General features: G+C 43.8%; 1 protein-coding gene across 1 annotated transcript in view; it reads right to left on the bottom strand.

Moving 5' to 3' along the window:
• Nucleotides 1-24853, bottom strand: part of ADAMTS18 (ADAM metallopeptidase with thrombospondin type 1 motif 18) — a 138777-nt gene that overhangs the window by 53461 nt on the left and 60463 nt on the right. The window contains exons 4-12 of the mRNA XM_032324210.1: nt 22959-23241; nt 20598-20791; nt 20244-20327; nt 18480-18639; nt 16604-16709; nt 14512-14649; nt 12143-12296; nt 4941-5036; nt 242-390 (exon numbers count right to left, since the gene is read on the bottom strand). Coding sequence (XP_032180101.1) covers nt 242-390; nt 4941-5036; nt 12143-12296; nt 14512-14649; nt 16604-16709; nt 18480-18639; nt 20244-20327; nt 20598-20791; nt 22959-23241 — 1364 coding nt within the window. The remainder of the gene's footprint in view (nt 1-241; nt 391-4940; nt 5037-12142; nt 12297-14511; nt 14650-16603; nt 16710-18479; nt 18640-20243; nt 20328-20597; nt 20792-22958; nt 23242-24853) is intronic.

The raw sequence follows: 24853 nt of genomic DNA on the forward strand, positions 1-24853 counted from the left end.
GAGTCTCTGATCATCATAGTCACACACACACAGCAGCTCCTTTGCTGCTCTGGGTTTCTGGCCATCACATCCTTGTCCCCTCCCCCATGCCCGCAGCTTCATCCGCAAACCGTGAAACCCCAGTTTGGTTGCGATTCCGAGAGGGAAGGAAACTGCACTTAGAGGCCAGCACGGAAGCAAAGCAAAACCAAAACGGTACATTCTGGCCTTCTACGAACCCGGGCTTTCTCGGGAGCCTTACTTGGGGTCATTGCAGTGTCGCTCCTGATACCTGACTCCACCACCACAAGTTCGTGAACATTCTGACCACTTGGACCAGGCGGACCACTGGCCGTGGACGGGCCGGGGGCCGTGCTCCCCGAACTTCACACACTGGCCTTGCCGACACCACTGCGAAAAGAAGGCGGGACACGTTTCCTGTTAGAGTCCACGCGGGGAAGGGAAACAGAGGCAGACACCTGCACATTAGCGGGAAAAACGAGCACGTGGGCGAACGGGAGAACGCACGACACCTTGACAGACTCCCTTGGCAGGCGGCCCTGGACGGAGGATTGGCTACCCGGCATCTACCGTGTGCGTTTTCAAAGGCTGACCTCGGGGGGCAAGGGGAGGGCGTCTGTCAGCAGCAGGCGAGGATCATATGCTTTGTGAGCTGTCCAGGGGAAATATTCAGATAAGACTCCGCCCAGCAGCCAAGGGAGAGAGTCCAGGCCCCAGGATAAGCGAGTCTCCCCCGCCATCTAGTAACAAGGCTGCTTCAAGAACAATGTAGGTCATTCACTCAGGGACAAACGCGGGATTTTTTTAGGTAGGAACACAGAATTCATCATTCTGATGAGCTCATCATAAAAACAGATACAATTATGCAAACGTTTTTGTGTATCCCAAATCATCCCCACGGAGCAATTTGTAGGAAGCCCCAGAGCTCTCAGTCCAGGCAAATTGTGCTTGTAGATAGCACGCTTTGACCTTTTGTCTGTAGGCAAGTTCCCGACTCCAGACCCTCGGATGACTTTGAGCTCTCCGAGTACCTTTTACAAATTAGCTCTCGGTCTTTGCTTTGCCCAGTGCTCTGATCGAGCCAGGCTAACCCCTGCGTTTTTTTTCCTTTTGCAATACATTCCAGGTTTGACTGGTCATCTCTGTCCTTGGGGCTTGCATTAGCCCTTGGTAGTGGTTTTATTCCTGTGGTGCTTTTATTATGAGCAAGTTCTGCATGACTTAGTGTAACAGCACACGTTCCTAAAAGCCACTGCAGTGGGATCCAAAGAGTTGGGGTTGGGACCATGCTGGGCTCTGCCGAGGAGTGGGGCTTCAGTTACAGAATTAGGGGGAGGCAGTTTGACTTTCCAATCTTTGCTCTCCCGGGATACATTTGGCTCCTTGGCCGTTTATTGCATGGCGAGTGCACTTTGCCCAGGTCAAGATCCGGCTTCCTTTCTTCAAATGCTCGCCGTGTGCAGATTACTTCTTGTGTTTTCCATTTGTCTTTGCCCTGGATTAATTGCCCTTTCAGAGTCTGCAGGAACTCATATAACACCGCTGAGCACTTTTAGGGGGAAAGCGACTGGTCACGAGAGGCTTTTGGCCACTGCGAGCAGGAATCAGAATCTTCCCGACCCGGAATCCCTGGGACTCTCCCAGCTGAGCTCCGCGGCGGACACAAAAGAACAAGAGCCAGAAACAGCACAGAGGCTGCCCCTGACGAAGCTGCTTCTGGGTGCCAGAAACGGCACAGGCAGGCGGAGCGGGGGGACTTCCCGTGCTTTCTAACATAATCCTCCCAAAGCGCTAAGGAGTTAATAACTATTTTCTGGATGAGAGAAATGTAGCAAAGAAATGCTAACACGGCTACCCGGGCAGCCACACAGCCAGCCACACAGCCAGCTGGGGCTCGATTTCAGCTGGGTCACCAAAGCTGCTGAACAGGACACGTAACCTTCACGCCTCAGAGGCAACACCCCCGCCGCCCCCTACATACATATATAGATCTTAACCTTAATTTTTTTTCTTTTAAGAAATATGATTTTCAGATTTGTTGCAAACCTTCAATTAATTTAAATTTCTTTTATTCCAGGATGCATCCTCATAGGTTAGGTTGCTAAGAGATTGTCTCCTCTGGCTCCTTCATTCAGTACAGAAATCAGAAGTTAATACATGAATGCATACACACATGTACACACACACACACACACACACACACACACACACATCATCTCTGGATCTCACTGCAGAGGCTTTTAGGAAATTGTGAAGTTGTGCTAGGTCATGCAGAACTTGTTCATAATATACATATTTTATATATACGAGCACATACGGGTGCGCATAATCCCCATTCTAAAGTTCTACACACAAACTTTTCTCTCTCCATACATACGTAAATCTGCACTTCTTCTAATTTCAAACTGAGTGGCCATAACTGGGCAGACACCTTTTATGACTGATGGCAAATGCAAGCCTTTCTTTCCCCGCACATCTAACTAGATAAACGTAGGTGGTTTTCACATCCTCACACGCTTACTCAGCATTCATGGTCCAAATAGCTCTAAATGACCAGGGACTCGGGAGAGAAGGGGAAGGATTGCGCTAGGTTCCAGGGACAATCGGACAAAACAGGGAGTAGTTGCTGCTCTGCGGGACACTTGAGAAAAGCGTAAGACAGGGTCCCAGCCTCACGGGGTGTACAGTCTAATGAAAAGCCGGTTCGGCCCCTAGCAGAGGAAGAGTCCGAGAACCTGGCGTGTGGATACGGTGATGATTAAGCTGCAGTGATGATGGATCGGACGCATCTGAACGCTTTCTGCTAAGGGGGGCTCCCCCCATTCTGTAAAGGGGCATTCCTCAGGTATTTAGAACTGCCGTCTGGTCTTTTTAAAATAATGAGGTAGGGGAGTGGCTTGAGGACATCTGTTTTCTTACTTCTGGCCCTATTTGTCTCAGGTTATAGTAACTCAAGTCTAATCCAGGGGCACTTTCCTGCCCGTGGAACTACATCTCTGGTGATGTAGGTCATAAAACTTTAGCCCTATGCCACTTGGCACTTACTTTCCTCGCTTAGCGGATCAATCTGTTCTTGTACACTCCTCTTATGTTAAATGCTGTTGCTTTCATAACGAAAAAGTACCCACTAATCCTCGAGTTGCAAGTCCTCAATTATGATGCTCTAAAGATAAAAACGATGGGGTACTTGGGTGGCTCAGTCGGTTGAGCAGCTGCCTTCAGCCCAGGGTCCTGGGATCGAGCTCCTAGTCGGGCTCCCCGCCCAGCAGGGAGTCTGCTTGATCCTCTCCCTCTGCCCACCCCCACTCATGCTCCTCTCTAATAAATAAATACAATCTTTAAAAAACAAAAAAATAAAAATGCCTTGAGCAGTACCTGTATATCCAATTAATTATTTCACTATTTAGCCTCATCACACCTAAAACATTCCACGTACATTTCCCATGATCATCCTTACTGGAATTTTCTAAGACGGGTCCTTCTGATGGAAAGCTGCACATAATACCTCAATTTTTTATAAAGTTTATTTTCTTTAAAATCCAAGAGTTAGGGGTGCCTGAGTGGCTCAGTGGGTTAAGGCCTCTGCCTTCGGCTCGGGTCATGATCCCAGGTCCTGGGATCGAGCCCCACATCGGGTTCTCTGCTCGGCGGGGAGCCTGCTTCCCTTCCTCTCTCTCTGCCTGCCTCTCTGCCTACTTGTGATCTCAGTCTGTCAAATAAATAAATTTAAAAAAAATCAAAGAATTAAAAAATGCAAATCTCTTAAGTGACTCGGAATAAAGGACTCAACAAATATTAGTAAGCATTTTCTGAACACGTTGATTTTTGTGTGCCTCTATTTTTGCCGTTATCGTTAATTTCTCACAGAAAGTCTCTCTCCCGTCCAACTGAGGAGTTTTGATTTGTGCTCTGACAGCCATCTCGGTGTACCCACTCACGGTACTTCATTCTAAATGCGCACTAACCCCGAGCACTGACAGCAACCTGGGGCTTAAGGGAGGTCCGCTTAAAGAGAAAGTTAAGATTATTGGCTTCTGCACACGTTTCCCCACTGGACCGGGAGTTCTTGAAGAGATAAAATGGAATTTTATTCATCCTTGGATCTCCAGAGCCTCCTGTCTCTGATGCCTAAAAGTCGGTAAGTTATTGTGCGATTGAATTCACTATAAATAACCGAGTCTTCTCTACTTCTTGTGGCTCAAGCAGAGATCAAAGAACCTGGAGCACCTCCATGCTCCCCTTTCTAGCTCTCAATCATGATCTTTCAAAGGAATGCACCAAATCTGGGTCATTTACTGCGATATCAAATGCACCTCTCCCTCCAGAGGCTACTAAGGAGGAAAAAACCCAGAAACGAATATATGAATGCTCTTTGTCCAAAACACAGAAATCTCCCATATCGGTGATGGTTCTGAGGACTGACCATACTTGCTGGCTAATGGCTTTCTGGTACAACCTAGACAGTGATCCAGCTTACCCTTGGCTAGGAGTCCCTCTAAGTGATGGGACTCCACTGAGCATGTCAGAAACTCAGTGATGGGTCCTGTGAGGTAAGCAACAGAGACCTTGTATGGGGGGGACAGTGTCTCCTTTGCTACTAAAGGGAGTATTTCCTCCCTGAAGCTTTTCTATACTGAATCAAGTTGAAAAGGCAAACAGTAGACAATGAAACCTTCCACCTTGTTGAAATATTTCATCTAAAAATGGAAATCAAAGGCAGAAAAAAAACCTCATCCTAAATAACGGAGACAACTGGTGATATTAGCACTGAGTTTTGAAAAGAGCCGTTAAATAAGGCTGGTTGATTTAAAGACAAGTCAGAAAATATATGCGGCCAAGGCATTCCATTCTGAGCTCCCACTGCAAACAGTTTACACAGTGACTTATTTCTATGTGTTATCATGTTTCCAGAACTAAAAACTAACAAGTATGCAGTTTACCATACTCAAGCCACAAACGGTCCCTTCCGCCGCAGGCATAAACTTGGTCTCACACCTGTGGCCCACTCGATGGCACCAAAGTGACTTGCAAATATCCTGAAAGGAAAGAAGCAGGTCGTCAGGGGTTTGATACAATAAAAATGAAAATACCCAAAGCGTTTGTTCACAATATTGTGTTCTGAGGGGGCTAGAATGAGACATGATCCAAGAAGTAGAGGCAAGTGAAGTCAGTAGCCGCAAGGTAACCAGTTACGTGCAGTAGCAAATGTAACATCAGGAAGTTTCTATGCTGCCTGCATGTGTGTTTGGTAATGATGGGGGAGTAATAATAATTTATGGAAAGACCATTTGACTTGAAACTAAGAGACCTGGTTTGTAAGAACCACCACCCATACCACCACCAGGGAAGCAGAAGCGGCCAAGACTGGAATCGAGCCCAACTGATTCAAATCCTTGCTCCAGAATTCCAGGTTCCATGCCGTATGGTCAAGTTCTAGAAGTCTCTGATCTGTGGTTTTCTCCCCTATGCAAACAGTGATAAAAGTAGCTCTTGACTCTCTAGGTTGGTTCCCAAGGATAAATGGTGTAAATGATCACCATCATCACCTTCTTCCTCTTTATAGTAATTTTCAAGCATTTCGACAATTCTCACACTAAACCATGAAAAAATTGAACTCTCATGCTAGACTGTGGTCGGCAGAATACTGCTCCCCCCGCCCCCTCAGAAAACGACGTCTAAATCACTGGCACCAGCGACTTCTGTGACTTCGTGCAGTTACATAGCAGAGGGGGATTAAAATCACGTACGTAATTAAGGCTGCTAATCAGCTGACCTTGAGATGGGGAAACTCCCTTAATTTCCCAGATGGGCCCAAGATGATCATGTGAGACCTTAAATAGGGCAGAGGAAGATGGAAGAGAACCCGAGAGAGGACAGTGTGAGGAGGTCTAAGGGGGATGTTGCTGCTTTGAAGATGGGGAGAAGGGGCCATGAGCCAAGGAACACAGGAGGCTTCTAGAAGTTGGAGAAGGCAAGAGAATGGCTTCTCCTCTGGAGCCTCTAGAAGGGACACAATCCTGCCAACACTTGATCTCAGCCCAGTGAGACTCATCCCAGATGTCTACCTCCCGAACTGTAAGAAAATAAATTTATGTTAAGTTACCAAGTTCACAGAAAGTTATTAGAGCAGCTACGGGAAACTAATAGTGTTACTAACAGCATTTAGTGGCGGACACTAAACTAATTCCCCAGAGAAACTAATTTAGATGACGGGACTGAGCGAGCCGTTGACACTTCCAAAGCTGCCAAGTCGCACAGCTGGTAAGTGGCAAAGGCAGGACTCGCACTGGCCTGATTCCAGCCAGAGTCCTTGACCCCAGCTCTCTGGACCTGGATTTGTCATTAGTGGAAGCTGGAAAGCTCTCAACCTCCTGGGCCTCAGTCACCCATCTATAAACGAGGGGACTGAACCAGATTCCTTCCAGCCCAAACAGCTAAAGTTGCTACTCAGAATTATGTCATTAAGAGAATGTCAAAATCATGAAATGTCAAAATCATTCCACTTCGTTTGCCACGTTCTATTTGCTGGGATAGATGTGTGAACGTGTATGATTTTGGGGAAAATATTAACAACCAGGGAGGAAACAAAATGACTTTTGTGGTCACTTGGTGGGGCCCTGAAAATTCCATTCACTGGGCACCCAATTCCCCAAGCCTTCCGGTTAATGCAGATTTCATGGTGAGACAACATGGCAAGAGCAAGCTCCAGAGTGATTTCACAAAAAAAGTTTTCCACAGAACTAAGAAGAAGTAAGAAGGAAATCAGAGATAAGGGCAGTGCGCCTGATCGTGTGGACCAGAAAGTCCTTCCCCTCCAAAGGAGAATGGAAGGACATTCAGGATGCTGCTGGGGACCACCACCCGTCCATGGCCCTAGCCATGCGCCCCACATTCCAGAACACCACTTTCAAATCTCAAAACAGCTCCTAAGACACGGTATGTCAGTGTTTCCCAAAGACATGGCCCTGCCGCTAACAGCAGTAGAAAGCAGGAGGCAGCCTTCCAACAAGTGACTCAGCTTCATCATCTCTGTGTGCTCTCCCTCCCTGGATCACCCTGGGCTTGAGGGGAATAACCTAATGTGGAAAAAGTCCTACATCAAAATGGAGAAAGGAGAGGTAACCATTGAAACCCAGCCACAGTTAGGAAAACTTGCAGAATTAAACCGTTTCCTCCTGACAGCCAGCAGGCAGCCATAACCCACACCCTTCGCCTATGTGGCAGCCGCCGAAATGACCCTGGGGCAGACCCAAGCAAAGGAGACCCGGATTCCATGGCCAAGGCCAAGCCACAGGGCTATGGAGAAGGGGCAGCTGGAGAAGACCGGGAAAATGAGGCAAAAAACACAGGATTCCAGAGTGAAATCAGACAGGCTGTATGAACATGTTATTTCTTTTGTGGTGAAGTACATAAGTCAAACGTAATTATAGCCAACTACAGGCCTTGACGACCATGCGAGTCCTCTGAGAAAGCTCCCTTTCAAAGTAAACAGAAATGGGAGTTTGCACTTTTTTGCTTGTTCTTCCCTCCTTTCTCCCCCACCCCCAGCACATTCGACTAGCTTTTCCTTATCTATAATTCCCTAGACTCAAGTCATAATTTAAGGGGAAAAGAAATAACCACAGAGGCTCCAAGGTCTCATGTCGCCTGGATGTGATCTTTAAGGAGAGTCTCGACATTACGCATTCCTCTGTCTTGTCACTGGTTGGCCCGTGTTGTCCTGTTGTAGCCCAAAGATTCTGAAGGATGCCCCGTCAAGCGAAACCGATGCGCTAAAAATGCGAGTGGTCTCTGCAAATCGAATTTTATGAAGCACCAAACACATCCAAAACAAAGTTCCCCATCTGCTCCCCCAAACCTGTTCAACCTCTTCCAGCCCGTGTTATCACACCCCCATGCTTCTGGCTGCCCAAGCCGAGAATCGTAGAGACATTCTTGACTCCTCTCTCTCTCTCCCTTCCTTTAGGAGGGATGAGAAGAGGACAGAGGCGAAATCTTCCAGTTTATGAAAATGGGAATGCTAGAGAAATGTAAGCTTTAGTACTATGTAAATTCAGTAAATGATTCTGGGGTATCCGCCAACATGGCGGGCAGACACTACGGGCTTGCCATCCACTGAGGCGAGAGGCACACCTCGTCAGTTATAATACGGTGCCATGAGTTCATGATGGTCCGTAGAGTGTGCAGATGGAGGCTGGGGGAGAGGAACCTTGGGGAAAATAGGAGGTATGACTTGCACTGAATCTTTGACGATGGTAAAAGGTGATTAGGTATTTGTCACACAGGCGACCATGCATTCTAGGGTGGGAAGCACAATTTAAAAGGCTTATAGACGTGAACAAAGGAAGGGTTTGGGAAAAATACTAGGATATCAACACTGGAACAGGAGTCCATGGGGTGAGTTAGTAAGAGTTGAAACCTGATGTAGCAAGTTTAGTAGATAGCAAAGCAGGTACAATTCACTGATTACTTTTAGATTTAGATTCTAGGAAGTTTCTCCTTATTCTCCATTCTTTTATCCCAATGTCAAGTACTTTTTAAAAATAATATTTAAATATGAGGTATAACTGACTCTATTAGGTTTGGGTACGCAACATAATGATTCAATATTTGTATTTATTATAAGAGATCGCCACAATAAATTTGAGAACATCTGTTCCCATACACTGTTACAGTTTTTTTTTCTTGTGATGAGGACTATTAAGATCTACTTGCTCAGCAACTTTCAAACATGCAACGTAGTATTAACTACAGTCACCGTGCTATACATAGCATGTCCGTGACTTATTTTCTAGAACTTTGTTTCCTTTTATGTCCTTCAGGCACTGCAACATGCAGATTCTTCAAAGAAGAAGTACATCTCCATCCTGCTATTTCTAACATGCCTCTTCTTTTAAAGGAAGCATTCTGTGAGGTGATGATCACAAACATTTTCACTAGAATTCAAATGCTTCCCTGTAATTGCTATTTGGATTCAATCCCTCTCGGTGCCACTAAAAATGAACATTTTGTGGAGCTTTTGCTACATGTGCAATAACCAAAGGCACAGTCTCCCCAGCAGCTGTGGAGGGGACCTCCCTTTCCATCTGTCCAAATAATGGGGACCCTTCAGTTGCCAACTCCTTTTGCAAGGGAAGAGAGATCAGGTTTGATATGCCAAAGACAGAAAACCCGGGGCTGGGGGAGGAGGGAAGAAGAGACAGGGATCGAAGAGAGCCAACTCCAGACCTGGGACAAGGAAGCCACGGGGAGAGAGGAGCCTGGGACGGTGCTGCTGCTGAGATAGGAGGGGGAAGAGCCTGGGTATCCGCTGAGGGGTCCCGCAGCCCCTAGAGCTGCACCCTCACAATTAGCAGGGAAGAACCTTCCTTAGCCTCATGGTACAGATGGGGACACAAAAACCGAGGGAGGTTCAGCCGCTCGCCAGGGTTCTAGGGTGTGGAGGAATCGGGTTTTAAACCCAGGCCTACCTAACTCCAGAAGTTGTGTGTGTGTGTGTGTGTGTGTGTGTAAAAAACTAAAGACTGCCTAATTCAGGGGTTCTCATCCCTGAGTCAGCATCTGAATCACCTGAGCCCCTGTTCAAGCACTGACCATCCTATCCCGAAACCTTCTTGTTCTTTAGGGCTGGGATGAGACCTGAGCATTTGCATTTCTAACAAGTTCCAGGGGACACTGACAATTGCATCCCTGGATCCAAAGACACTTGAGCATTCTTTCCTTTCCTTTTCTTTTTTCTTTCTTTCTTCCCCTTTCTATGTGTGTGTGTGTGTGCGTGTGTGCGTGTGCGCGTGTGCGTGCGCGTGCGCACGTCTAACTATTATGCAAAACTGCCTTTCCAGGAGGCATAAAGTTTAGGGGAAAAAAAAAAAAGGCAGTGAGGGATCAGGTTTGTAAGGGAAGCAACGAGAGGACAGTGAAGACTCGGAGAACAACCACCACCCTTTTCCTGGGCTGCTGGAAATGGCTCTACACTGTCCAGACCAGCAGGATGATGAGAGGTTTGCGTGTTTGGAAAACCCTTCCACATAGGGCCGGGGAGGAACTATCTGTGATTCTCGGAGGTATCGCCATGGTTGGTGACAAGCAGGTATTTTCCACCCCCGTAGGCTCTGGGGCGGCGGCGAATTCCACCCTCGGGATCTACCGCCTTCCCTGTCTTGTCTCATGGTTGTCTCAAACCTCTCCCTTAAGGGAATCTCCCCACCTGACCAGGCATTCCCATCCTGAACCTTCCTCATGCTCTCCAGTCTGCAACAGCCACTTCCCCTTGCCCCGCTCCCCAAGAAAGACCATCGGACTGAGGCACTGTCTCCCAAAAATAGGGTATGGTTCCAGGAAAAGATGAGTCGCTGCAGAGAGGCTGTGGGACACTGCACACTGTCGGACACGGAACAGGAACCCCACACATGTGCGTCGAATGTCTGATCCTGCAGGAATCACGGTCATTTTAAAAAGTTCCTTGATAATTCCAAGGAAAATCAAACTTGTTACCCATTGTGCATTTGCTGCATAGTAAGTGCTTAGTAAATGTTTGATTAATGAATGCATGAGCTTGTGAAACCTTCAGTAATGTAGTGAACAGGAGACAGAGTTCGACAAACTTCGTCAGTCAAGCGAATGTCTACTGACCTCTGCCAGATGCATCAACGTAACAGGCAATTAGAAACAGTTGTCAACGTATTAACATATACACGAAACGCCAGCATTTGCCAAAGTCAGTTGCGTGTTCCATGGAGGATACGCCGAGAAAACTGTGGATGGTGCATTGGTCAACTTTTCTAACAGTGAGACGTTTAAGGAGCATTAGAGAAATACATGATCCCATATCAAAACCTGGGATTTGGTGGTTATTTCTTCAGACTGGACTTACATATTTTTAAGAAACTGATTTATTAGAAAAGCGCCTAAGTGGCTCAGTGGGTTAAGCATCTGCCTTCAGCTCAGGTCATGATCCCGGGGCCTTGGGATCAAGTCACGCGTCTACATCAGGCTCCCTTCTCAGTGGGGAGCCTGCTTCTCCCTCTCCCTCTGCTTCCCTGTTGCTGAGCACTCTCTCTCTCAAATAAATAATCTTAAAAAAAAAAATACAGAGACACAGCACAGAGAATGAAGGTAATTATCAGTGACTGTTGATGTTATTGAGTGAAGCTTGGGAAACACCTATTAATTGGAGAGAAGCAAGCTTAACATCAGCGTGATGGACAGGTTTAAAAGTTTTGAGGCTTTGGGCAAATGGAAAATACATTCTCTGAGCTCCGCGTAGGACATGATCATTCCCCTTTCAAAAGGTCTTCACGATGACTGAGAAGAAGTTAAATACGTCTCTGAGATGATGCCTTATGTGGAACAGACGCTCACGTGGCAAGTGCTGGGGGGCGGTGGGAGGGGTGGGTTACCCACGGTGGGGCTGCTGGCGGCTGCAGGACACACTGACAAGGCAAGAGATGGAAAGGGGGAAGAAGAGACAGAGAGCAGGGAAAAGGAGCTATAAAACTTCGTCGTTTCCCGGTTTCCAGAGACCGAGGAATGCCACATTTCTCTCTGGAAGAGACACTTAAAACTGATTCCATTTTGTACTGATGCTGACGCACTCCGTGATGGAGTTTTGGACCAACTGGTCTAACGCTTCTCCCAGTTCTGTCCTGGACCTTTCCTTTTCCCATCGATGTTTCTCACAATATTGAAGGGAAGACTGGACACACAAAAAGTTGCCTGTCAACAGTAGTTTTCATATTCCAGAAAGGTACAGGGATATATTTCAAGGGGGTGACGCTTTTTCAACATATCACATCACAGCGGAATATGGACACAGCGATAATAGACAGAAGGATGAGGAGAAGGTAAACGTGATTGTACCCAGATTTACTGCTTGTGATGAAACCCTCATCTCGCCAGGAGGGATTTTCTCCCAGGGATGCAGTCAAATGGTATTTAAACCAGGCACGATCTATGCGGGATAAGCCTGGATAATTCACTGACGGTAAAACTGCCACTTAATTATCATGCCAAACAACTGACATCTTAGAGATAACCCAGACTCTAACCCTCGGCCTCTGCAAACCAAATGTTTACATTTCTGTTAGGGACACAGACTCGCTGCAGAATCTTAATGTGAGTTTGCAATCACACACAAACATACCTTCACAAACCCGAGGCCGCATAACTTGGCTTTTGCTCCAAACTGCCACTTGCACTGTGTGTCAGCGTCATAAATCTGTCCTGGTAGTTTGTCCGGATATTTATACTGTCCTGTTTGCTTGGGCTCATCCACCAGACATCCAGCCTGAGGTGTGCTGCCGTGAAAACACAGCCGTGTTAATTCCTGTGTTTATCTGTGATCCTTCCATGTAAAACGATGTCTCTGAATTCACTCAGGCAAAGGAAAATACAGCACGGCAAAAGATATAGATAATACTGAAAGTTAAAACGGATTTTTATTTTATTTTTTTTTTTTTGCAGAGAGTGAGTCCCTTCCTGTCTAAGAAGATAGAATTTACACAGCTATGGAACGTTTCACCTGGCACTGGAAGTTATGGCTACCCAAGTGGTTTGGTTTGGCCAACTAGATGGGAAAGGTCACTGTATTTGAAAACTCTCCCAATAATCGCATTCAACAATATTCAACAGATTTTTATTGGGGTGCCTACCGGGTGCTGAGTACCAGGCCAAGCACTAAGGGTACAAAATAAACTAGGCAGAGCTGGTGCCTGTCTTCATGGAGTTGAAGGTTGGGCTGCATCTTTTATAAGTAATGGGGCCGAGGTCAAAAATGTAATTTACCTCAAACAGTCTTGACAAGCCAAAGATAAGTTGGGTTTTCGAAAGCATCAGGAGAAAGGATGCACTGGGGCAACAAGCCCCAATTAATTCCCCAAAGTGTACTAAACTGGGATGTATTAGAAAAACCAAAAGTCAGTCTGGATGGTGGATATTGTTAAAAAGCACCTTCCCTCCATTTAACTTGAATAGTTAAACTATGATATCAATGAGAGTTAAAATAGCACGGTGGTTAAGTATGATTGTGGAGGCAGACAGATGGGAATCCGAGTCAACCATGAGACCAAGATCAACTCTAAATACTTCATTATGGATAGTGATTTCCATTAAGAGTTTAACGGATCCGGCAAGAAAATGCAATATACCAACCCAGCATAGTAAGCATTCAAAGTCAACTGGTACCATCATCCCTGAACGTTTAATTGTATATTAATGACGGGAATTCAATCTGTACTAAGTGGACCTTGATTTATAATATCTGTTGATTCTATTCTCACATGAGATAGAAAAAATACTCTTAAAGCTCAAATCATAAATTTAAAACTAATGAAGACAATCTTCTAATTGATAAAACTTATAATTAGCAAAAGGTTTGTCAATTTTTTACTGTTCTTTGGATACTGTTTGGTCAGACATCTTTATATTTAATCAGCTTTGCCTGTATTACTAATTCTAGGAACATTCACAAATAGTATGCAATACTTCAGTTAAAAAAAACTATCAAAATTATCAATTCCCCAAAATATTTGTTTGTTTCCCTAACATTTGGTTAAAGGGAAATGGTTTTAGAACTTCTCGTTTCTGTGAGTCACATAGCAGGATAAGATAGATAATAAAAATTAGGAGTGCTATTATAATTACAATGGTCAAATATATATTGTTGTTAAATAAAGTTAGAGGAAACTTCAAAGAGTTCCAACTTTAGGTTCATCATTTAATATGAATCACACAGTGCTACCTTTCTAGTTCCCATTTTACAAATGCTATGTAGGAGTTTTGAGTTATCAAATTGATTTCATATATTTATCTTCCTCTTTGGATGTCTTCTAGACCTACAGCTAGCTCATGGCCATTTTAAACAAAATTAGCTAAGCAAGATTATAAATATGCACACCATTTTAGCATTTTTAATACTCTTATGACCAAACTGGATGATCAGATTAAAATAGTGAGTCACAGTTAAATGTTTATATAGCAGCCTCTGGAGGTCATAAACGGGAGATAGTTATAGGCGTAGATCTTGGAGTCATAGCAAACCTAAGTGTGAATCTCATGTCTATATTTTACTGGCTGTAGGATGTTAAGCAACACAATTAACTTCCCTATGACTCAGGTTCCTCAAGCAGAGACAAAGAATCATAATAGGAATTCCATGAAGATTGAATGAGGCAACAAGTGCAGAGCATTTAGCATGGTATTAGACCTTCAATGTATTTCTTCAATAGCAATAGTGATGCCAATATCATTAGCATCATCACTACCATCATCACCTTGACCACCTTCATCACCACCATCACCATCTCCACCATCAAATCTCCACCACCACCACCAGCACCATCATCACCATCACCACCATCACCACCATCCTCACCAGCACCAGCCCCATCGTCGTCATCATCATCACTGTCACTAACACCGCCATCATCATCAAACCACCGAGTATTTTAAAACTCTGCTGAGCACTGTTTATTGTCACCACCCTGGGAATACCTCTGCTTTATTTTGTCTTACCTAAGGAATTTCTTGAGATACTGCCGGCTGCACGAAGACCAGGAAAACACCCCATTGTTTCCTGTCAGTGTGGGAGACATGATATTGCCTTCAGCCTTTCTGCAGGGATTGCCTTCCCCATCATGAATCATGCCAAAACTGCAGTAGAAAGAAGAAAGCATCGTTCTGTGAGCCCATTTTCCAGATTATAATCAAAGGAAAGAAGATGCATTGGCAATCACTGAACCCAAGTGAGAGACAGAGTTATCAAAGTTGTAAGGAAAAAGAAAGACAAAATGAGTTACTATATACAATTGACCTTTGAACACCATAGGGGTTAAGGGCACTGACCCTCCCCACCTGCAGTTGAAAATTCAAGTCTAATTTTTATCTCCCCCAAAGCTTACCTACTAATAACCTACTGCTAACTGGAAGCCTTACTAATAACTTAATTACCACATATGTTGTATGTTACATGCATTATATACTATATTCTTACAATCAAGTAAGTTAGGGAAAAAATGGTTATTAAGAAAATTATAAGGAAAATACACTTAAAATACTATATGGCATTTATTGAAAAAAAAATTTACATGTAAGTGGACCTGCACAGAGTTCAAAACAATGTTGTTTAAGAGTCAACTACAGGGGGGCCTGGGTGGCTCAGTAGGTTAAGGGACCGATTCTCAGTTTCAACTCAGGTCATGATCTCAGGGTCGTGAGATGGAGCCCTGTGTGGGACTCTGCCCCCATTGTGGAGTCTTAGATTCTCGCCCTCCCTCTCCCCTGTCCCTTCCCATTGTTTGCATGCTCCTCTTGCTCTAAAACAAATAAAAAAAAAACAAAAAAAAAAACCTTTTTAAGGAAAAAAAAGGCAACTGCCGTATTGTAAAATTCATGTAGAAAATTGTCAAGAATGCTATGGGTTTTATTCCATTATGTCTTGCCCACAAAATCAGAGAATGGTATATCTGCTAAATATTTTAAGGACGAGAAACTTTTGGTCAAGATATCTATGCTACTTTAAAATGATGGGATAGTCAAATTCTTTCAAGTACCACTTTTTGTTTTTCTTTCCACCAACTGTAACTGTGATACTGAAGTTCAGGGTCAGCAGGTGATAGGTACAGAAACAAATTTAAGCAGACATGTTTGACATTCATACTTCTTTCCTGCTCTGTACAAAGGGGCCTTGTGCATGACACGCATTTTTGTACCAGTGTTCACAATAAAAAAGGTTCATTCATACCTTGCTAAGAAAGTGGCTGTGTACATACACCGGATTCATATTTCCAGAAGATAATATGCCCATGAGAGACATAAGCACCAAAATACTCAAATATAAACTATAGTTGTAGAGGAGATGATATTGCTTTTAAGTCAGAAATCAATCAGATGCTCTGAATATGAGCATTCGAGATAAGTGTTGAACACAGGACACACACACCAATATTCAACTCTATCCAAACAGCTTGTCTTTCGAAGCAGCCGTTTTGTAAAGCAGCGGGCTCATTCCAATGTGGCCGCTACCATTCAAGGCGTGTTTGAAAAGCCTCTACAGAACGGTGTCAGCACCATATTTCATGCCTTATCCATTTAGCTCACTGCTCTCAAGTTTCTCATCCCTCGTTTCGAACTCCATTCTCACAAGAGAAAGATTTACTAACACCAGAGAAAAGACTACTATGAACCCGCCATGACACCAACTCCAAGAATATCCAGTGTGTGCACTGAAAGCCTTTGAACAACGAACACGCCATTATGTTCTGTGAATTTACATGTCTGCCTAGAGGTACTGTACCAAAAGGATCTTCACTGTAACAGAGCCTGGAAGACATTCCTAAAAGACAAGGGGGTCCATTAGATGACCCGCAATCCATCTGTGCCCACCATATAATTCTGTGCCGCAGAGAAACACTGTTGTTCAAAAAAAGCAACATCCCTGATGGCCGGCCTTTACTGAGGGAGCTCTCCTTAGAGTCAGGCAGGATTCCAAGCTTGACCCAAGATTCAGCCTATCTATTCAGACTAGACCAACAATGATCACTAGGGAGATGCCAGTGAATCACCCAGCAGGTTTTCGTATCAAGTGGTGAAGCGAGGGCTCACTCACTTGTGCCCTGACTCATGAGCGATGGTGAAGGCCAGGCCAAGCCCCGTGTCCTCATTGATGGTACAGCTTCGGTACTTACTGCACATTCCACTGATGGGGGCAAACCCTATGGAGAGAGCATGTTCAAGTGTTAGTCCCAAGGGCACACGTACAGATACCTGTTCATTTCTTTTTTATTTTTTTAAATATTTTATTTATTGATTTTACAGAGAGAGAGAGAGAGAGATCACAAGTAGGCAGAGAGGCAGGCAAAGAGAGAGGGGGGAAGCAGGCTCCCTGCTGAGCAGAGAGCCCCATGTGGGGCTCGATCCCAGGACCCTGAGACCACGACCCGAACCGAAGGCAGAGGCTTAACCCACTGAGCCACCCAGGCGCCCCTACCTGTTCATTTCTTATGGCTTCAAAATGTTCTGCACAGTTCTAGTTTCACTGATTAACATGATTAATTTCAGGTTAATTGATTCAGGTACTTAATTTTTTTTTTTTCAGAAAAGCACTAAAGGTATAGAGTTATCTGGTTATCTGTCTCATCCAGATAAATGCAGAAATTAACATTTTCTTGCGTTTTAAAACATATTGTCATCAGGGTGCCTGGGTGGCTCAGTGGGTTGAAGCCTCTGCCTTCAGCTCAGATCATGATCCCAGGATCCTGGGATCGAGTCCGCATCGGGCTCTCTGCTTGGTGGAGAGCCTGCTTTCTCCTCTCTCTCTGCCTCTCTGCCTACTTGTGATCTCTGTCTGTCAAATAAATAAATTTAAAAAACAAAACAAAACATATTGTCATCAACAGATCCTCCTCACAACCCTGTGTAATCACTACAAGTGTTGTATTTTCCATTTTCCATACAGAATAGGAAGCTGTATGACAGTTATATATGCCTTATCGGAGTTAAACCAATGCAAAATGTACACTAAACAACGCTATTGGCGTTAAAGCTCAAGGTATATTTTCTAAGAGAACATACATCCTGGTCTTTTTCTGAAGCAGACAACATGAAAAGGCTTCAACAATGTGAAGAGAGTAAATGCATTCTTCTCCTATTTACTAGACCGTGATGAATGCTTCTGTTTTCATAAACTACCTCCTTCTAAGTGCAGCTATAAAATCATTCTAACCAGTGTTTGATTCTATCTTGAACCACATTGTGTGTTAAATGTCTTTCTTCCCAGTTTTCGGTCTTCATATGAGAGTATGTGTCCAGTGTGTACGAAATACACACACTTGTGGATCGACCGTGCCCACCTTGCTGTTATAAGGTCAACTAGATGGTCTGAGAAACATAATGTATAAGCATATATGACCAATGGCACCATTGCCACCACCACCACCATCATCAACACTGATCTAAATGATCATTAACTCATCAAAAAAAATTGTTGGGTTCCTACTGTATGCAATGGAATATACCAGAAAAAACAGTTTAGACATAGAAGACACAGTCCTTACTCAGTATCTTTTGCAAATATAGAATAGCTGGGTCCTTTAAAGGTCAAGTAACTTTCTAAAGGATGCACCGCTATGCTACCCAAGGGCACAGTTACGCAGCATGGAGATATTCTGAATTCTTCAGTCAAATTCTCTTCAGCTGCCTAGTTGTGCTGATGGAATAAACCACAACTTGTCTAGTTAAACAATTTACCTCAATGATCATCAATAGAGTTAATAAAGAAAAATACACAATGAATAAAGGAAATGAGCTCACCACTCCACCCCAACTTCAGTTAAATAGAACAATATTCAGGGCACAGTGAAGATATTACTCTGCCATTTAAATATTAGGTCTTCTTATGAAGGATTCTTAGGGCCACCCACCCGGTGGACAGTTTCCACACTGTGCTTCAACAGGTGCAAGGGAAGCATCCACTCATGTCTTACCTAGAGTGTCACATGGTTCATTCTTCCAGGAACAAATGTCAAATCCCGTGAGCAGGATGGCATGGTCATGCCTCTTGCCATTCTTTCCAGTGAGGGCGGACTGCCACTGACAAAAACTGTTCAGAGACTGGTCCGCATGATGGTTGATATGTAATCCTCCCTATGGGAAACCCACACAAATCAGAGTGTGAATCTGTGAGAGGTGAGAACCGTGAATCATTCCATTTGTACAGGCAAATACAGAAAACATCATGTTTCTAGGGAGAAAGGTCAGTAGAGAAAAACACTTGAGCTAAGGTTGGAGAGGACTGATTAAAAAAATAATAATAATAACACCCTAAAACTATTTCAGGTAAATGCTCACAATATTTAAAGTAACTACAGGGTTTTAGTAGTATACTTTATAACTAGTTCTTTTTCTATAAAAAAAAATAGTAACCTGATATCAGTTAGGAATATCTGTGTTCATCTCATGCTGGTATCACCCTTATAAAACTGTTATAGCTTTTAGAACCTGATTGTAAGTGGTGAGAAAGTGCAATGTCTTCTTCAACACAGCATGAGGAAGGTACTGACCACAACTTACCTACCCCTGTGTCAGAATTTCCAGCAAAGGCCTTGGCACATCACAGACTAAAATCAATCCATCCATCAATCAATAAAATGAAAACTCAGTGAGTGGATGTAGAAACAGTAGAAACAAATAATTATAAGACTCTGAGGGGTAAGATAGGACCTCGCTTTGAGATAATTATTTACCAAATCTTTGCTTAAAACTATTGACTTGGGTCAAGTTGGGGGTTTTTAGACTAGGTCTTTAATTATCCATAAATTAGGATGCCTCCGGCTTCAGTGTCCCTGGGCAAAGTATAAGTGGTAGGTTATAGACAAAATTGCCTCCCAATGACACACACCCTCCTTTCTACCTTCCTAAAATTCCAGGAACAGTTTGACAGGTTAACCTCTGTAGCTCTACACACCTGGACAATGAGATTAATTTCTGTCTCAGACTCTTCGCTTTGTACCGTAATTACTGGGGTAACAGATGAAGAGGAGAAGCCACAGCAGGACTTAAAAAACTTGGTAATCTCTACCTCAGAAAAATACAGTTTCGGTACCAAAACACTACAAAGCAGTGAGTGCCATGCAATTAACACTTTATTATATGTTCTGGTTAAATGATTTACTCCCTGCCTGTGTCTTGCACCTCAAGGTAATCAATTCAAGGGCAGTTAAATAGTCTTTACTTAGTCCCTGTAGTACCTAAGATGGTGTTGGGGGGACAGCAGGTTAACTGCAATAATTTTCTGATGACTTCTTTTCAGTAGGTTTTCAAAATATCTTTTTGCATCTACCTGAAATTACCCAGCATATCCGATGTGCAAAATGCAACCAACCCTTAAATCCATTATCAAATGCACCCTCCCTGTGAAGCCTACATAATATTTGTATTTTTATATATAATGTAGTATTTATATTATATATGCATATTTAATGTTTATGCCATTGTATATACATATTATATATAATTATATATATATATACACACACTTATATATGTATATATATATATAACTATTTTGTGATGTTTTACTTATTTGAATACACAACCCTATTAGGTTTACTTTCTTTGAGGATAGGGTCAGCCTGTTTTCAAGCTGGAATTTCTAATGACTAGTTCATGGACAGGTACACAGGAGGTATTCAATAAGTAGAGCCCAAATGGCAAAATGAATTCAGAAGTAATTGAAGTCTGGCACGTACAGGTTCTTGTTCCAGAAGAATGAGGCTCACCACCACAATGTTTATGTCACTTCCAATGGTTCCATCTTTAAATAGGCTAGAAACCTGTTGGAACAATTGAAATCAAACAAAAAATGAAGAAAATCTAGAAATTTCCAAAACTCTCTGTGTGTATCAGATTTTTAAGTACGCACGCTTCAAATCTACAAAATTAAATATATGTATATGTACGTATGAAGCAATTTCCTCAAAACTCAATTTTTTTTTTCCAGTAAAATTATGTGGCTCCATCTGCTATTCAATCCACACAAGGATATTCCATGATTTGGGCTGTTCTGGAGAACCAGAGCACTGGAGTCTAACAAACTCCCTTACCATGTTCATGACCGTGAGAATGTACGTGGTCACGTTTGCCTTGCCGTGCTTTTCCACCATTTTCTTGTCTGCTACCACAAGGGTTTCCACATTTAGGCCCTTTTGTGATTTTCCAGCTGATCTTCTGGGTCTCCCTGTGCTCCCATATTCATCAAACCTGAGATAGGTGTCCTCTGTGGGAGGCTTAGGGGCATCTACAATGAACATAAGAGCATTTGGAGAGGATTAACAGTGGAGAACATCTGGATGAGATAAAAGAAATCTAAACAGGGCGGGAGAGAGTCTGTAATCAACACTTGACTGATGTACTGATAAATGGTGACTTCAGTGCTTGTCCTGGGTGCTTTGCACCTAGTTTGTGGTCAAGAAAGATTCAGTCAAAGAGGTTGGTGGATGGATAGACTCAACAACTCAAAAATACTCTACCAGGTAAAACACACACACATACACACACTACAAATCTAGTTGGTACAGCAGGTCGACAAAAATTAATTTTGTAATAGCCTTTAAAAACAGAACATGCTCATTTTTATTCTAAACACTGCAGAAATAGACATTATCCTTTGCATCTGAATTCATGATAACACGTCATATATTATTTCCAAAATGAAATTTAGAAATATACGTCCTACAGAATACTGTCCATGTCTAATATCCTTGTTTCATCAACAGAAACTTGAATATAGCACAAAGTAAGTGCTGAATAAGGACTCTTTGACCTAATATTGAGTTAGTTTTGAGGAAAAGAGCACAGTCAGGGGTGATATTTAAAATGATAGTAAGTATTTCCTAGCAGGTAAAGTGTAGGCACCACCTTAACAGAGTGGATATTGGCCATGGCCTTTGAGAAGAGACCCGGAAGTCTCCAGATGTTGGGCCAGGCATGATCCCTTCAGTTAATAGGAAGGGACAAGTCCAAGGATTGCTGGGAGGGAATGGGACACTGTAGTACTAACACAGAGTTATTTTAATACTTCAACAACTAGTACAGTCCTCAGAGTAAAGTCATCATAACTCTCCAGAAAGTGAAATTAAAAGATCAAATTATGTAGAGTTAGCTAAAAAGCCTCAAGGTGGCCACTTTGATAAGTGACCCTGAGTCTCAGTTTATCAAGGAAAAGAGCTAACGCCCACAATACCAATCACAGGACTGCTCTAAAGATGAGCTTTGATATCTATCAAATACATATCATTGTCACTATGGGGAGCACCATTATAATTACCACTATGATCATAAATCCATGTCAAACAGATGTTCCTTAAAGATGACATTTCTGTTAATACCCCAAACCCCAAAGAGCAATTAAAATGGTAGACACATGGTATTTCATTATTGCTCAGGGATACCAGTTCCCATTCTCTTTGGGTAAAACTACCATCCGGCTCCTCTAACTCACACTCACCTGCCATTCGTGGTTACTGAGCCTTTGAAATGTGTCTGGTGCCACTGGAGAAACCAAAGTTTTAATTTTAAGTTTAATTAATTTCAATTTAAATTAAGCAAGCAATATTTGGTACGGTCATTGAAAAATAAGTTTGGAACTATCGGACTATGCAAAGCTACTTTTCCAACCTTAAATTTTACGAACTTGAAATACAGATTTAAGTATTTCTGAAGAGAATTTGTTGTCTACATTGAAATTGTGCTCTGTCCAAAAATGACCGGAATTCCAAAATTTAATATAAAATACTTGATTCATAATTTGGTATATTCAACATTGCATGTTGAGATGATAGTCTATACTATATCAGGTAAATAATTATTTATTAATTAATAAATATTATTAAAATTAATTTACTTATCTTTAATTTTAAAAAATGTGGCCATTAGAACATTTAAGACTACTTGTGGGGCTGACACTGTATGTCTGTTAGATGCTGCTGATCTACAAAGTGCAGAATGCTGTGCCTGGGTCACAAACCATGGCCAATTGGCCCTCCCTGTATCTCACTGCTACATCCACATAGGTGCTGATGTTCTCATTTCCTGTGAAGTTATCCTGTAAGAGCTCAAAAGGAATAAACATCCAACCACACCTGAGGATTCACCTCTGATTTCCTTCATCACTGGAAGACTGGGTACCTTTCTCAGGAGCACAGAAACCAAGATAATATGGCGACCCATGACTAAAACAAACAAAAGCATATCAAAATCTTTCCTAGTTTAACCTAGAAGAATTGGGAACTGATCACCTAGGTTTGCCTGACAGGGGTGAATCTTGGCCCATCTCCAAGACAAATTTCAAGGGGTGCTTAAGGTTGCCCCATTTTAACCTACAAAGTCAGCACATCTGACTACACTCAAGAGAGCCTATCGAGGGCCCAAATAAGAACAAAATAAGAAAAAGTTTCCTTACATACATTTCTTGCGTCGTCCACAAAAATGCTGCTTTTGCAACCTTGGGTGGTGATGCTCTCTTTCTTGACTCCGAGATGTGAGGGGAGTGTGGGCTGGGGAGTGACCAGGATGATGCCCGTTGGAGCCCGGGTAGCTATGGCAACGCTGGACCTTCTCCTCAGCCATCCTTTTGTACAGTACGTGAGGATGGTGTCCCGTGGGTGCGCTGTAGTTATGCTCCTGGGCCAGCAGCTGAGGTAACGGTGAAATGAGGAATTCGTTTTTTCGTGTCCTTATTAGACCTGACTAAAGAGCCAAACACAAGAAAATATGAATGATTCCAGGCATCCCCTTTGTATGTGGTGATTTTCAACAACTGTCTATCCGCTACTTCCTATGTGCCGGCACTGTGCTAAGTAATTGATGAGTATTATCTATTTCATATGTACCATTAGCAGTTATAATGTTTTTATCCCCATTTTACAGAGGACAAAACTGAGGCAAAGGTAGTCAGTAGAAAAGCTAGCAATGGCATTGTAGAGAAGGAAAAAATAATTTTCCCTTTACCCTTCTAGGTTCTTGGCTCTGACCCCACTGTAGTAAAACACGGATTGGAGAAAAACAGACTTTTAATAACATATATACCTTGCATACACATGGAACTTACCCAGAAAGACTGAGTAACTCCCCCAAAGGGCCCAAGACACCACTTTACAACTACTGTCTCCAGCTAAAGGTATAAGAAGATACTGAGGGGGTGATGGGGGTGGGGGAAGGGCAGTCATGCAAGGTTACCCGGAAAAGCACAGAGAAAAGAGATACGGTTGATACAGAGATTTAAGTCCTGGCTTTCTACACGGACAAGTTGCTAAAGATTTGGCCACTGTCCTGTTCCTGGCACAGAGAAGAAGGTACCCCCATGAATAGAGATTTTCCTTGTGAATGTAAAATGGTAACTTCTACTCAGTTTTCCTAGCTTTCCTCATGTCTGCTGTTTCTTAAAAACAATCAGCTTAGAATAATCCTGATGCTAAAGAGGCAGGCTTCAGGATACCCGGAGAGCTTGACCCTCAGAGGCAGTGGACTCAGCTACTGTTCCAGACTCTTCACTACGAATCTTGATGTTCAGGGATTCTTGCGACTGAGGGAGGGGCCACATGACATCCTGGAGACTCTGCATCTAGGATGCAGGGGACATAGCGGCAAACACAGGGCCAAGGGGGCAGTTTCATGGCATCCTGGCCCTCGAGGGACCCGCAGCATGGGCGGGAGAAACGCCGCCATTCCACCCTGGTTCCACAAGGGCTAAATAACAGGGCAAGCCTGGGGGGGAGCAGGGGGCGAGTGGTTACGGTCAGCTCCGCGTAGGGGCCTGGGGCTGCGTTCTCGAGAGACAGAGCTGCTAAACGGGGAAGGAGGAGTGAATGCAGACGCGGACCCCCTCCCCTCGGACGTCAATCTGTACCTTCTCCCTGATCACGTTCTTCTTGCCAGCTTATCTCTTCACTCGGGCAAAAGACCCAGTGGGCAACGCATCCCCTGACGGGGACTGAAACTACCTCCTTGAGCAACAGCGACTGCCCTGAGCCAGCCAGACCCCACGTGCCTGACCCCAAGACCACGACGGGCCTGACCTTCAGTGCCCGCTGCACACACCCGCTCACCGTCACTCCACACTTCCCTGGCTGAACCTGGCAGGACTTCCGGCACTGTGGAGGCCGCCTTGGAGACGTGAGTCCGCTGTCCTCCCGGTGCTGGCCTCCCTGAAACGAACCCCTTTCTTGTCTCCCGCTCACCCATCTCTCTGCCTTCGGATTCTGTCAGCGGCAGGTGGCCGGACCTGGTCTGTTTCGGGACCCCCAGAGCCCGGCGCTCTCGCACCCCTGCGCCCCAGCTGTAAAACGGACTCGGCAAGCCC

This window comes from Mustela erminea, chromosome 19, assembly GCF_009829155.1.
Source record: "Mustela erminea isolate mMusErm1 chromosome 19, mMusErm1.Pri, whole genome shotgun sequence".
In the NCBI taxonomy this organism is placed as follows: Eukaryota; Metazoa; Chordata; class Mammalia; order Carnivora; family Mustelidae; genus Mustela; species Mustela erminea.